Raw genomic sequence first — 15,943 nt, 5'->3', positions numbered from 1 at the left:
AGTAATAACAAATATGACCTGATACTTCTTTGCTGTTGTGTATCTATCACACAGCTTTGACCTGATTGATCCAGGCTAGCCTGATCTAATCAGATCTTGGAAGCTAAGCAGGATTGGCCCTGATTAGTTCTTGGATGGGAGCCCACCAAGGAAGTCCACCGTTGCTATGCAGAGGCAGGCAGTAATGGCAGATGCCTTGAAAACCCTATCAGATTGCCATACGTTATCTGTGATCGGACAGCATTTGCACAGCTCAGCACTAGTATATAGAATGTTTACTAGCTATTCACAACTTTGTTGTGTGAGGTACATTGATGCTTCCATAAATCAGTGTTTCAGTGACTTACTGTTCAAATGTAAATCAAATACAGCCTGCATGTATGTATGTATGTATGTATGTATGTATGTATGTATGTATGTATGTATGTATGTATGTATGTATGTATGTATTTAGGGCATTGCTATACTACCACTTCAGAATCCTGCTCAGGGTAGCTTGCAATTCAAACCCTATCACAATATTAAAAGCATGCTATAAATGGAGAGTGTGAGGCATTTAATATAAAATATTTTTTGATCCCTGATCTGTCCTTTTAACATTGCAGAACTGAAGATGCTGATATTTCAGAGAGAAGTGCAAATGAAGAAAATGGGGACATTTCAGAAGGAGACCAACCTCAAAATAAGCACAGCAGACATAAAAAAAAGAAGCATAAACATCGAGGAAAGCATAAGAAGCATAAACATTCTTCAGAAGAAGATAAGGACAAAAAGCATAAACATAGACACAAGCATAAGAAACATAAACGAAAGGAGATTGTTGATGCTTCTGATAAAGAAGATGGGCCAGCAAAAAGAACTAAAATTGATTTCTTAGCCCCTCTAGAAGACCTGGAAAAACAAAGAGCTTTGCTAAAGGCTGAACTTGAAAATGAGTTAATGGAAGGAAAAGTTCAGTCTGGGATGGGATTAATATTGCAAGGTTATGAGTCAGGTTCTGAAGAAGAGGGGGAGATCAATGACAAAGTCAGAAATGGAACTAGATCTGCAACTAAATCTTCAAACACTAAGGGAAAACAAGAGGTTGCAGACAATAAAACTAGTTCAAAGAAACGAAGTAGAAGTAAATCAAAAGAACGGACTCGACACAGAACTGATAAAAAGAAAAGCAAGTCTGGAGTTGATGGAGTCAAAGAGAAAACAACTAGAAGTAAGTCAAAAGAGAGAAGAAAATCTAAAAGCCCCTCTAAAAAGACCAAGTCTCAAGACCAAGTAGGAAAATCAAAATCTCCAACTCTTAAAAGGCATTCTCAAGAGAAAAATAGGAAGTCCAGATCTCCTCCAGATGATAAGATTAAAGTAGAAGATAGGAATAAGTCAAGAGATCGTAAAAAATCTCCAGTTATTAATGAAAGTAAAAGTAGAGATCGTGGCAAAAAATCCAAATCTCCAGTAGATCAAAGAAGCAAATCCAAAGACAGACGATCACGGTCCAAAGATCGAAAATTCAGGAGACTAGAGACTGATAAAGAAAAGAAACCTGCTAAGTCTCCTTCTAAAGATGCCTCATCAGGGAAAGAAAACAGGTCTCCAAGTAGAAGACCAGGCCGCAGTCCTAAAGGAAGAAGTTTGTCTCCAAAACTGCGTGATAAGTCAAGACGCAGTAGATCACCTCTTCTTAATGATCGCCGATCTAAACAGAGTAAATCGCCATCTAGAAATAGGTCTCCTGGTAGGAGAGCAAAGAGCAGGTCAATAGAGAGAAAAAGAAGAGAATCAGAAAGGAGGCGATTTTCCTCACCAAGGTATTTATTTATTATTAAAATATTTATATCCTGCCTTTTGTCATGGCATAAGGAATTAGAAGCACCACAATTTAAACTCCACGAAATAAATCCCCAAATGATCCTCCTCCCCCCAAAAGTTACCTGCAATTTATGCTGCTTTAAAAGTCCTGTAAGGAAACATGCAAAATACAGGTATCTGATAAAAAAATAACAGTATTATCCTTTGGTTTTTGTATTTTGGTTAAAATGGATTGTTGGTTTTCCTGCAGTGCCATTCTGTTTAGTTCAGTCAAAAATATTTTTTGGAATTGTCACAGTGCTAGAAAATCAGAGGGGTAAAATAACAACAAGAATAATAATAATAGATTTATATGCTGCCCTTCAGGACAACTTAACGCCTACTCAGAGCAGTTTACAAAGTATGTTGTTGTTATCCCCACAACAATCACCCTGTGCGGTGGGTGGGACTGAGAGAGCTCTTAAGAAAGCTAAATCAAAAAGAGTCCAGTAGCACCTTTAAGACTAACCAACTTTATTGTAGCATAAGCTTTCGAGAATCACAGTTCTCTTCGTCAGATACATGGAGGGCAAGAAGAAGCTGGTCAGATATATAGGTGGAGAGGGGAGGGAGGAGTAGATGCAAACAGTAGTTTCTGATATGGAGATCAGTTTGCTTTTGTTAAGGAAGTGACTGACCCAAGGTCACCCAGCTGGCTTCAAGTGGAGAAGTGGGGAATCAGACCCAATTCTCCAGATTAGAGTCCTGTCACTCCTAACCACTACACAAGTGCAAACTTTATTTTAAGAGACTCTATGTCCACTGATTACCGATATGAAACGCTGAAGGATAGAAAATGAAAGTGACAAATAACAGCTATACATCCTCTTTTTGAATTTCATTGTCGTATAAGCCCGACATGGGAGATCAGTTGCTGAACTAAGTAGATCATATTCTTTGACCAACCGCAACAGTTTTTATGGGTTTATAGCTGTTGGGTATCTTCAAACTGCCCTTCTCATATATCAGAACTTAGTTCTGTTTTCTGATCCCCCCTTTCCCTGAAGCATAAGCACTTTTCCATTGCTGTTCTATACAGTGCCCTCTGTACAGTGATTATTTTACTATAAAATAGATATTTTTGAAATGCAGTTATCCTAAACTAGGTAGTAGTGCAGTTCTGAGAAGGAAGAATAGTCTCATGACTGGGTTTAAGAAGTAGCAAGAGAACATAAATTTCCTGCATAACTTAACTTTTTGTTATCTTTCCTTGTGTTGCTTGCTTTTTAAGTTTACATAGTGTGAGAAAATGTATTAACTAGGAGGAATACAAATGAAGCATGAATTGTTTGTAAAGCACTTCATACTTTTATAATTGTTGAAGCTATCTTTACTCAGCATTTATAGATTGGACCACTGTTTAATTTAAAGATGGGCAGCCCAATCCTAAGCCCTGAGTCAGTGCCCCTGCTCGCACATCGACGTAAAAGCGGCGCTGCTTTGCTACTCCCTATGGACTTTTGCAGGAGAGCCACATTGGCACTAAGAGCACCCACCCGCCATTCCCCTGACAACCCTGCCCACACCAGCCAATGGCTGCACTGCTCCCCTGACAGGTGGGCAAGGGGCAGGTAGTGGCGCAGCCAATGGGGAGGCCATGATGCCCGCTGCCCTCCAACACCCCCACCAGGGAGTAGGCGTCCCTGTCCAGTGGGGGGGGGGCAGAAGTAACAATGAAGGTGTGGACAGGGCACCCACCCTCTCACCCATCCAACCCTAATTTCTGATGAGGTCCAGGCCGGTGGCTGGCATTTGGGAGGGTTCAGGTGAGGAGGGCAGCTGACGCAAATCAGTGAGCTGGGTTAGTTGCCGCCCCACCTTTTTCTTACTAGTCAGTGCTCCCTCACCCCTTCCAGAGCTGGGACTCCAGAGTCAGATGACTTGCAAAGGGACTTGGGTGGTTCTTGTTAGTCATTCATTCTGGACTTTGCTCTTCTTCCCTTGAGCAAGTGCAAAGTGCTCCCAATTTTCCACTAAGTCCCCCCAGTGCACTTGTGACCCGCCACCATGTGTACCAATTCACCTGCCTTGCACACAAAGTCCCCATGGCATGAGGCTGCCAGGCAGGGCTCCAGCTGCCAACCACTTACCTGAGTTCATGAGCGGTGCAGCTGGAGGTAATCACCTGCGTGGGTGCAGGGAGAGGGGCTCCCCCACCCCAGAAGTGCACGCAGATTGGTCCCTGTGGTAGTTGCCATCCTATGCCCTGTTCGGGCCACAGGGCCAGGTCCCGGGAGGATGGCCCGAGTTTTCCCATTCAATGGGAACCTATTGGCTATGCCTTCTTTTTTGTGCGTAACTTTCTGCTGCTGCAGGGGGCATTCCTGCGCCTGGAGCAGCTTTGGAAGATGACTAACTCGCGGCCCTGCCCTGACTTCTCCAAGGCAGGCACAGGTCCTTGCGCCGTACTTACTCCTCCGCCCAGCCGCTAAGCGTGCCCACTAGTGGCGCCCCATCTGTGGTAGTGTGCCTTGGGCAGCCACCGGCGTAAAGAGGGTTACACCCACATAAGTGCCATTTACGCCCATGCAACCCTTAGTTCTCTCCCTATGCACTTTCCACACCTCCCCTTAGGATTGCACAGAAAATGTACAAAGTATAACACCCCCCCCCCCCCCGAACAAATGTTCCTTTATTCTCATCACCACCCCACCCACTCAAACATATACATACCTGTCCTCAGCAACACGAGATTCCTTGAAGCAGTTTGCTGGGGAGAGAGTTTACTTGCTGTTGAAAGGAGTACTATAGGGCTCATCCTGCAGAGAAGATAAAATTGCATCTGTGGGACATACCTAGTGGCTTTTCAGCACAATCCTATGAAGGGTTGCATTTACTGAGTCCATTGAAGTCAGTGAGCTTAGAAGGATATAACTACTTTGGGTGGCACTGGCTGGCTTGTATAGCTAGTCAAAAGAGCTTGAATTCCTTTTGTAAAAGTCAGTTTAATAACAAGAAACAATCCTAGCAGGTAGAAAGTACGTAAGCTACATACTTTATAAAGAGTTGATTATGGTCTTCCAATCTTAGAATCTGATGATATATTAGTTTAAAACAATGGGGGGCTGGGAAAATCATGGGAGAGGTTTTCCCAAGAAACATGCTGGGTTCCTTGTCCATTACTTCCAGCTTTTCATGGCCTTGCCTGTTACTCCCCCCCCCCATTCCTCCATACTGTTCCCTTTTAATAACTGGCTAGGCCTGCAGAAGAAGCATGTACATCAGTGGCGAGGCCATGAGGTGATTTGGCCTAGTGCAGTCTCCTCCTGGCCCACATTTGTACTTTTACTCCAGCCTTCCATCAGCCTCCCACAGGTTTACTGCCTCAGCAGCAGGGTCAGTGGGTCCCAACCTTCCCCCTCCCAGCTGCCTGCTCAGCTCTGACCTGCCTCAGATGCCTGACTGCAGCTTTGGCACCTCAGCAGCAGGGTTAACAGCAGCCTCCTTTCCCAGGTGCCTGGTGGCCGCTGCTTTGACATTGCAGTGGTGAGTCTCCTGCCTGCCCTGCCTGCCTCTAGGACCCATTGATGGCACTGGTAGGGAGAAGTGCCTGCTTGGCTCCTGATGGAGGAGTTAGGCTGTGTGTCCCCACATGTGCAGATGCATGGTCAGTGTAATTTGTTGCAGGTTTAAGATTTTTCTGCAACCTTGGGGGATCCCCAGGGTTTGCTAAAAACCTTACCCCATATTTCTCAGTTACAAACATCTGCAAATTAGATACATGATTCTAGGTTTCCATGTCGTGTTTGGTAGACCCAAATATCTATTAGTAATAAAATGTAATCACTATAACCAAGAACTACAACTCTTTTTTAAAAAAATACCAATCAATTCAATTAAAATAGACCTCCTTTAACAGGGTGTAACAGAAGTCATGCAATTTTATTCTTCTGCCCGTTAGAATATTAATAACCCAGCCACTTATTTCTGTAACTGGAAAGCAGAGGCTAACAATTCTATAATATGTTTCAGTTGTATAAATCCACATGAGACATTTGTGTTATTTTTTTTAAAAAATTCAGCATGAGGTGTCAAGGGAATTATAACAAATTTCCGTATACTCTTTATTTTAACATACTTCTTCTCTTAAATTCAAGAACACGAACTCGAGATGATATCCTTTCTAGACGCGAGAGATCAAAAGATGCCAGCCCACCTAGATGGTCCCCATCCAGAAGAAGATCCAGATCTCCCATTCGGCGACGATCTCGTTCACCTCTTCGCCGTAGCCGGTCTCCAAGAAGGCGTAGTAGATCTCCTCGGAGGAGGTATGTATACTTTATACTGTACAGTACTTTGTAAGTAGAAATAAACATTGTATATTATCTAATACTATTTTTAAACCTTTCCTTCAAAGTTACATACTGTGCTAGTAGTCTTCAGATTTTCAAGAGGCACCTTTAACATCTAGGCAACAGCATGGAACTCATTGAGCTGCAAATGTGACAGGAAATCACAACTGATTGAGTCATGTGGCGGGAAGAGCAGGAACCAGAGTTGTAACTTCACTGGTGGGGGAGTACTCTTGGAACATTGGAAGACTGGCTGGTGGGGGCAAGGAATGATCAGGCAGAGGACGAGAACACCAGGGACAGCATTTGTGGGAAAGTGGCTCTGGTCTCTGAACTTGTGCTAAAAAGGAATTATCTTCTCTGTTGAGTGACCTTTTTTCAGTGTTCTGTTGCTCCTCTCCATGTGGGCAAGGAGAAGAAACTGGGTTCCCTTGCTGTCTCTGCATTTGTGTTAAAAGTCTATCCTGCCGTAAAACAGGAAAAAGATAGCTTTGCAGTGACTCAAAATCCAGCAGGTGGGACTTTGTGACTCACTTGAGGGTCCCATCCCCTGTGTTGAAGACCACTGTATTATGCAGTATCTGTGTTTATTATATTTATGCTAAGTTTCTGTTGGCAATACTTTATTAGCATCCACAATAGGAATTCTGTCTTGTCAGAAAACTAGTGTTCTTCTAGCATCTTCTATCATAGTTGTTGTGCTAGTAGTAGATAAGCCCTTCGCTAAACATTTTACCACAAGATGGAACAAGGAAATTTTTTTAAATAATATTGTCAAATAAAAGAAAGTATGATAGGTTATATGAAAGATATATATTATTCTCACTTTTTAGAGATAGAGGTCGACGGAGTAGATCTCGTCTTAGGAGGAGATCCAGGTCACGAGGTGGCCATAGACGGAGGAGTAGGAGCAAAATAGAAGATAAATTTAAAGGAAGTCTTTCTGAAGGGATGAAGGTTGAGCAAGATTCTTCTTCGGATGAAAAGTAAGATTTGAATTTAAATGCTTAACTTGATGATGTCTCATAAAAGTACAGTCCTATAAGCAAATACTTGTAATTAATTTAAGTATTCTTTTCTAAACCCAGCAGTATTTTCATATTGGAGGATATATATATATATATATATAGAGAGAGAGAGAGAGAGAGAGAGAGAGAGAGACACACACACACACACACACACACACACACACACACACACACACACACACACACACACACACACACACAGAGTTTAAATGCTTTAATGATTGATCTATATGTTTACAATAAAGTACCACAGACAGGGTGAGTCAACTCTTGAGTCAAGCCTGATAGAAAGTGCTATGAGTGTTTTTTGAAGTTCTGGTCCCTATGTGGATCCAAAATCCAAGCAAGCTATCAATGAGAGTTCTACAAATCAGTGTGGTATAGTGGTTAGAATGTCAGACTAGGATCTGGAACACCCCAGTTTGAATCCCAACTCTGCCACTGAAACTTGCTGGGTGACTTTGGATCAGCCACACACTCTTAGCCTAACATGCCTCACCGGGTTGTTGTGAGGATAAAATGGAGGAAAAGAGAATTATGTAAGTCACTTTGGTTCCCCAAGCTCACCTCCTTGCTTGCTCTTGCCAGCTTTACTTCCAGGTGAGCAGCGGGCTTCCTCTCTAACGTGCAAGTGCTGGACATGTATTTCATCATACCTGGTGAGCTGTGTTTGCTGCTCACCTTGGGCTGGCTTAGCTTGTGCCTAGCCATTCCCATTACTCTCCACCAGTGCTGAGTTTACAGCAATCCTCACTGCAAACAGCAATGACTGCAAAAGGCCTAGCTTGTTCTTTGCCCTTTCTGGGAGTTTCAGTACTCGGGGTGAGAGCAAAGTGGCCATGGTGTACCCCTCAGGCACTGAGTCAGTCTTCCTCCTCTCTGCAGTGAATAGTAACTAAGTGTGTATACTAAAAAAAAATCTGGGGAATCTGGATCCTGGTTTCAAGGATCAGAAAAAAGTCCAGAGTCCCTTAAATCTTGAGTCAGATTCTCTGAAATGGGTTAGAGAATCCTGGATTTAAACTGTCTATTATTCCCTATGGGGAATAATATCCAGGGGGCTGGGAAACATTTTAAAGCAGTCTCCACCAAATTTGCAGGGAATTTACTCCTGACTGTCCACTGAAGACCCCCCACCAAATTTCAGGAGAATTGGACACTGGGGTCCAGTTTTGTGGGCCCCTGAATAAGTTGCCCCCAGCCACTCTCTGTTGTTTCCTATAGAGGAAACATTTCCAAGCCTTTTAAACTCTGTAGCTTCCCCTCTCCTTGCTTGGGATTCTTTGATTCGATGTAACTCCCTTGTAAGTTTCTTGTCAAACCTGAGAATCCCAATATCAAGCCAGAGAATCCCTTTACTGAAGTGAGGAGGGGGTGAGGCTTGCCAAGCCAGAGTTTAAAAGGTGGCTAGCAGTGGTGGCTTGTATGAGCTATTTTGGAGCTCGGGGGGGGGGCAGACTGGGATGTAAATTCATTCTCCCTGCTGCCACCTCCTCCGCCCTGCCATGCTCTTCTGCATCAATGTGGAATTTGGCTTCATTTACGCCCTCTCACTGCTGCTGTTGCTCTGTCTTTGTGGTGGCTGCCTATGGCCAAATAATCCAACCCAGCAAGTCTGAGTGCCCGGATCCCATCCAGGGTTCAGCCTGGGGAACCAGCATAGCTGAATTATGCCAAATCAGCATAAAGCCATCTTTTTTTCCAGTTCGTGAACTCACATCGCACACCTCTATTGGTAAACGTGGAGGTGTGACTTCTGCCCCCAGACATAGTGCTTTCTTTGACAGGTACTATCTAACTGAATTGTGTGGATAACAAAGCACTGGGTAACACAGCTGTTACAGTATTTCCAAATAAATTTGTTTAGTTAGGGGATGTTAATTAGTAGGCTTCACAGTTTCATGTCATTAAGATACGAATCCTGAGCTCACGCTTTATTCTGTTTTAAGAAAACAATTCCAGCAATTTTAATGAAATATCATACGACAAATCTGTCTTGCTAGCTGATGGTTACCATCAACTGTTGTGGTCATGAAGTTTTGTATTAAATCACATTATCTTGTCTTGAGGTTAACCTTCAGAATCATTAGATTTAGAAACATACTTTGGGCCTTTGACATATTTTAAGATATTCTCTGCGGCTAAATACTGAGGTGCTTTTAGGGGGGAGAAGTGCTTTTCTTTAGCAATCAGTGCTTTTCTTTAGCATACAGATGCCTCATAAACTGGCTCAGTGTCTACATTTTGCCTATTGAATTTATAAAACTCAGGGTAATATGTCTCTTGATTATGAAACAAAATGTAGAAAGTGTCCAAATTTTGGGAACAAATAAAATTTGTCATGTGGAGACTTGTTGAAAAAATTCAGAAAGGATTACTAATTTCTTTTCTTCACAAATAAACTAGTGGCATGCTCAAATGGCATATTGGAGAAAAAGAAGTCTTTTGAGTATTGTTAGGTTATTAAAATACAAATTCCCAGATTAAAACAGAATATGTCTGTCATTACATTTTAATAGCCTTGAAGACTTTGATGTTGAAGAAGAAGATGAAGAAGCTCTTATAGAACAGAGAAGGTTACAGAGGCAAGCTATTGTGCAGGTAGTGCTTACCTTTCTATTCATAAACAAGTCTGATTTTCCTCTCAGTAAATATAGTAAAAACATTATTATCTACGTCAGGGTCCCCAGTGTGGTGCCTATGAACAAATTTTCTGGTGCTCACAAAGTGTTTTTAGAAAGTGGGCAGGGCTTCTGATTGGCCACTGGAGATCTGATTGGCTGAGTATTTTTTTTAAAAAAAAAGCTTTTGGCAGCAGCTGTCACCATAGCACAAGACCCATCAGATTCTTTAGATTTCTAAATGCCTAATAAAAATATTGCACAGATTGATGTTAGTTAGCTTTTAAAATATTTGTTTATATAAAATTAGTAGCACATTTGTAAGTGGTTGTGGAGGTTAGCTTTGTTTATATGAATATATGTGTAAATTAAATTCCTTAAGTGGTGTATCACAGGGCAGGACAGACGTTTCTGGGAGCGACTCCCCCCCCCCCCCCAACCTTGGCAGCTATCAGTCACACAGTGGCAGTGCAGTGGATGGAGATAGTCACAAAATGGCAACTTGTACAAAAATTATAGCAGTTCTGAGCTATAGTGCTTAGGTATGGAAAACTTTCCTCTGCTGTTTTTCCAAAGCAAACTACCATCAGCACCCTAAACTGTAACTTGCCCTACAGGGGAAAAATATATGGTCATCTCTGTGTTTTCCCTGGAAGAGACTAGTAGCTTTGAGGCAGGAGAAAGGGTCAGTAGCATGTTCGTTTCCCATCTAAAGCAAGAGTGTGTGGTGGATGTGAAAAGGAGAAGAGGCAGAGGGGGAAAGTATGCTGCTGATGTCACTTCCCGATCCAGTGCAAAGGTGTGTGTGCATGTGCCCCTTTCTGAAAGAGGCAGAGGAGAGAGACTACTGTGGTAGCTTTAAAGGGAAGGATAAGAAGAAAGTGATTAGAGCAGCACTGGAGAAGGGGCGGAGAGCTGTTTATAATTGCTTGCAAAGTGACTGGACATTTATACATGACCTTCTGCCCATCCTTGATGTACCAGATGATAGGTAACTCTTTTCTTTTGTCTCTGTTCTGCAGATTCTAAAATAGTTCATTCTTGTATGCTGCAATTTTGTACCTGGTTATGTTAATGAAACCAGTGAAATTTGGCTAGCTATCACTGGTTGTGGTCTTTGAAAAGAATAAGGACAAGAGAGTGGGTGATGCTAAAGACAATCCTATCCATGTTAGGACTGCTACAACACTCATCCCATCGGGTCAGAACATTCTCATGAAGCATGGTCATGTGATTCCAGAAGCTATCAGTTCAACTTTTTGACAGATTTTATTACCACCACAAACTTCCAACCATTGATTCTCATGTGTGAACAGAACCGCAACATGAAAGGAGCAGACTAGGGAACACATTGAAAAGAGTCCAGATAGTAAATGCTAGGCTGTTTGTGGTCAGCAGCATGCTTAAAGTCTTGCATTAACTACTGGAAGTGATGATTCAGCAGTAGCCCTCTGCTGGCATTCAGAGGATTGAGTTGTTCGGCAGCAGTTTGATATACAATATTTTAGAAGTTACAGAATATATCAATACCATGATAAAGATATTTTTTGTTTTTTGCAGAAATACAAGTACTTAGCTGAAGACAGTAACATGTCTGTGCCATCTGAACCTAGCAGTCCTCAGAGCAGTACTCGAAGTCGCTCAAACTCACCTGATGACATTCTAGAACGGGTAGCTGCAGATGTTAAAGAGTACGAGCGGGAAAATATGGACACTTTTGAGGCCTCAGTGAAGGCCAAGCACAACCTCATGACTGTTGAGCAAAATAATGGTAAGAATGTCTAGTACTGCTGTGTAGTTCTGAAAGAATGATGCAACAAAAGATATGTGTGACAGAAACAAGATAGCTATGATTAAATGTTAGTGTCCTGGTGTTGAAAACACTATGAAAGATTGCATAAGTTATTTGTCATTTGTAGAAGCTTAATTCAATTAAGCTTAGCTTGAATTAATTGAATTCTTAGCTTGCTGAGTCACCAGAAAATAAGGCACATCTCTTACATTTTCAAGCTGACTGAACAAACTGTCATAGTTCAAAACATTTCTGTACTGTTCTTAGGATAATGAGATTTTATACTTTGCATGTAAGAGTTTTATAGTGTTGTGTATGTAGCAGTGTGTCTGTGTAGCATTGCAAACCCTGGTACATGGTAATGTTGCAGGATCTCTATAAAAGTATGATGGGCAGGAAGAATGCAAGTATTTAGTATTAGTAGGGAGCCCCAATTACTATGGAATTAAAAAAACAGGAAATTTCTGTTTCTGTTAACCTCACTGTTACACATTTGTTCCGTGAAATCGTAGGATCTTGAGCACAGACATAGTTGTAGGTTGGATTGCAGTTAGAGTTGGTAATATTGACAGGTAAAGCTCATATAAAAGTTTAGTCTGTGCAAGTTTGTTTATGCTACTTGTTTTGGTTCTCATTCTATTTAATATTAATAATATAAACTGTTTTAAAGGTTCATCTCAGAAGAAACTCACAGCACCTGACATGTTCACAGAATCAGATGATATGTTTGCTGCATATTTTGATGTACGTAGTTTCTCAAAATACATTTTAGCCATAGTGTTCATAAAATGTTTATATTTGCCAAAAAAAATTAGAAAGAACTATCTATTAGAAACTTGTTAAAAGTCACTAAATAGATTTCTGATACATTGATTCTTTCTAAGAATTATTCCACTTTTTCTGCATAGCATTCAGTTGAACTAAGTATTTGGAGGTGCACTGAAGTTGATTGTAACTGTTGGAGATGTACATTTTGTATATTGTCAGAAATACACTTAATTTTTTCCCCTTTTGTGGCCTACGGCTCCTACTCGCCTCTCGAATTGTATCTCTTGTTGTAGATAAGACTCCTTTTCACAATAGAATTAAAGTACATTGATGAATAAAGCACAGTTTGTCAACTAATACAGATTTGCTTAATTAGTATTTAAAAATAATTAATTGCATTATATTTCTGTTTTGTATTTTAAATGCCTCTACTATTGTGATCTTCAGTTCCACAAGTAAGCATTAAGCAACATCAGTTATTTAATGATGTGGAACATGAAGAATAAAGCTAAATCCTTTCTTTCAGAGTGCACGCCTTAGGGCTGCTGGCATTGGAAAAGACTTCAAAGAAAACCCTAACCTCAGGGATAACTGGACTGATGCTGAAGGATATTATCGTGAGTGCGACTACCACAATTCCTTTATGTTATCTTCTGGAGTACAATTTTTAAATGAAAGAAATTGTGTTTAAAGGACCAGCAGAAAAACCTGATAACATCATGGCATCTTCTAAAGATAGAGTATTAGCAAATGTGTGATTGAATTTTTAAATTTGTATTCCACCACAGGATTCTATAGGGCATTTAGGGTAGACTGCAGCACATGTGCAGTAAAATAGTATAGCAGTCAACTAACCAGTAAAATCCACAATTCTAACAATCACAACTGAAATAACATGGGGTAATATCATCTGCTGTTGAGGTGTGTGGCTCCTGTGTAGCTGACATTCTTTCAGTCTTTTTCTGGAAATAGACAAGAGCATTCTCCATACAACTGAAACCTGAAGAATGAGATTATAAAAGAATACTGTCTGGGATTTCCCCAGTAGTTACTGCCCTCTAATCCTATAGGGTGGCTGCAAAGGTGGGTCTGTTCCCAATTTTGCAGCCATCCTTGGAGGGCTAAAGAGCTCCAGCTATGACTGCTACAAAGGGTAGACCTGTGAGAAGTCATGGTACAGGAAAAGTCCTCCTCTCCTTCCCCTGCCATCTCCTCTCCACCAATCTTACTGTTTTTTAAATGTCTGCTTTTTGTTGAAGTTGCAGTGTTTCTGCAAGCTCAAACACAGCTTCCCCAGCTTTAAGTTTTTTTTTTAATTTAGCTTTTCAGATTTTTCTGCAAATCTTGAGGTCCCCTTGGGTTTGGAGAAACATTGCCCCTCTCTTTACATTTGTGCGGACTTTTTTATTTATATTCTAGGGCAATGTTCAGAATTAGATAAAAAGATTTACATTTTATCTACAGTTAGTGAGAGAGGGGATAGAACATGCAATTTCAGTAGACTTCCCCATCATCTCTCTCTCATACTGAGGATCATTAACCCAATGGAATAGAATTAGAAATTCTGCCAGTGAGCTGTGCTTGCTGCAGTAGGCAGTCCATGGTAGGTAGTAACACTCTTTTTTGGGATTACTAACCTTTTCTTAAACGAGAGCTACTACTGAGTAATGAAAATATCCTGAGCTACTTCCCTCTGAACTACACGGACACACTTGGTACCAAGATTTGTTCTGTCCTTGAAACGGCATGAAGTAAGAAGAGCACCAAAAATGAAGCTGTCAGCTAGGCTGCAGAGGGGAAAATCATATGAAATAAAAGCTTTTTTTAAAAAAACCTATTGCAAGTCTTTTCATAATATATCTGGATTTTCTAGGGGATGTATGAGAGCTATCTCTGTTGGAGATCCCTGTTATATGTATAGTTATTTGTGTATGAGGAAGCTTTCCATTATTAATTCTTCCACTGCCAAATGTGTTACTGCAAATTTCTTCTAAAGTAAGTTTTTTTCCTCCTTTGTAGGTGTTAACATTGGTGAAGTTCTAGATAAACGTTACAATGTATATGGTTACACTGGGCAGGGAGTTTTCAGTAATGTGGTGAGGGCCAGAGATATGGCAAGAGCAAATCAAGAAGTGGCTGTCAAAATCATCAGGAACAATGAGCTTATGTAAGTAAAGAAGGCTTTTTTAAATGTGTCCTAAGTTCTAATGAGCCAGCTGCTGAGCTCATAGTAATTTTCCAGGGACAGCTTTATGATCAAAGGCACATATTGCTATACAGAAAGCATTTGGGTGGGGCAGGACTGTAAAATTGCAGGACTGTATGTTTCCTTTCCTCCTTTGTTGTTATTTTCTCATAAATTTGTGTGACACTTGAATGGGAACTAATCTGGAGCTGTCTGAGCTGGAAAGAGATGGAAGAAAGAGTAAGATGAAGGGATCTATGGCCCAGCGGCCTGCTGCTTCCCAGCGGCCCACTGAAGCATGGGGCTGCCTGGTCCACTGCAATGCGAGGCGGCCTGCAGCAGCCTGGCCTGCAGTGTCCCCCAGTGGTGCTTTGCTCCTGCAGCAGCCCGATCTAGCTCCAGTGGGGCCAGCACAGGCTGCTGCCAGGTGCAGGAGCCCGCCAGGGTGCCTCCCCCCCCCCCCAACGGCGCACCCTGCACTTTCTTAGGAGCTGATCTGTGGGACAAAGGGGCGCAGCAGAGCCCTCTTCAGCTGGGCAGAGAGAAGGTGGCCGCCTTCCCTCTGCCCAGCTGATCTGCAGGCAAAGGGGCGCAACGGAGCCTGCTTCAGCTGGGCAGAGAGAAGGCGGGCAAACCTCCACCTTCCCCCTGCCCAGCTGACCTGGGCAGGGGCTCCCTGCTAGAGCCCGTTGTATTAAGACACAACGGGTTCTGGCACTAGTATATTCCATCATTGTTGCTGCACACTCCTGATGTCCTTAACATGGTGCTCCATAATCTACCACAGTCCTGCAAAATGTGGTGCAAGTTCTGGTCCTGTATTTGGTTTCAGTTGCTGTTACAAATTGGAAACTGCTCATAAAATAACTATATCGGTATTCTCATTTTCCACAGTTCTGCTTTCATCCTTGTTTGCTGAGTTCTGCTTTACCATGTCCTCAGAATATTCTGTCATCTGCTAGTGGTAGCTAGCTATTAATTTCAGGCTGTGTGGTTCCTTTTAGCTTTAATAATACTGTTACTGCTACTTCCTCCGTTATGTTTCTGCATTTTTACAGTAAGTAAATCTCTTTTCAGGCAGAAAACTGGTTTAAAAGAATTAGAATTTTTGAAAAAACTCAATGATGCAGACCCAGATGACAAGTTTCATTGTTTGCGATTGTTCCGGCATTTTTATCACAAGCAGCACCTTTGTCTGGTATTTGAACCACTCAGGTGAGCCCTGATAAGTAGATTTAAAGTATTATTTAAAATAACCAAAAATAATCTTGTTAAACTTATTGCCCATTTCTCCCCTAAATTACTCTTTCCTCAGGTGTTTCAAAAATTAATCTTCAGCAAATATGAGAATGAGCAATACTCTTTCTCTGTATTCTGAAATAGTATACTGGGAGAATATAAGTAAAATGATC

General features: G+C 41.5%; 1 protein-coding gene across 4 annotated transcripts in view; it reads left to right on the top strand.

Annotated features, from left to right (window-relative positions):
* PRPF4B (pre-mRNA processing factor 4B) overlaps nucleotides 1–15,943 on the top strand; it is a 30,626-nt gene that overhangs the window by 5,387 nt on the left and 9,296 nt on the right. For all 4 annotated transcript variants that reach the window (XM_054984534.1, XM_054984533.1, XM_054984536.1 and 1 more), the window contains exons 2-10: nucleotides 606–1,805; nucleotides 5,943–6,113; nucleotides 6,971–7,123; nucleotides 9,685–9,766; nucleotides 11,347–11,557; nucleotides 12,249–12,322; nucleotides 12,873–12,963; nucleotides 14,366–14,513; nucleotides 15,609–15,746. In XM_054984534.1, coding sequence (XP_054840509.1) covers nucleotides 606–1,805; nucleotides 5,943–6,113; nucleotides 6,971–7,123; nucleotides 9,685–9,766; nucleotides 11,347–11,557; nucleotides 12,249–12,322; nucleotides 12,873–12,963; nucleotides 14,366–14,513; nucleotides 15,609–15,746 — 2,268 coding nt within the window. The remainder of the gene's footprint in view (nucleotides 1–605; nucleotides 1,806–5,942; nucleotides 6,114–6,970; nucleotides 7,124–9,684; nucleotides 9,767–11,346; nucleotides 11,558–12,248; nucleotides 12,323–12,872; nucleotides 12,964–14,365; nucleotides 14,514–15,608; nucleotides 15,747–15,943) is intronic.

Source organism: Eublepharis macularius, chromosome 7 (genome assembly GCF_028583425.1).
Source record: "Eublepharis macularius isolate TG4126 chromosome 7, MPM_Emac_v1.0, whole genome shotgun sequence".
In the NCBI taxonomy this organism is placed as follows: Eukaryota; Metazoa; Chordata; class Lepidosauria; order Squamata; family Eublepharidae; genus Eublepharis; species Eublepharis macularius.
Note: the sequence above shows the minus strand (reverse complement) of the source record. Positions and strands in the feature narration are given on the sequence as shown.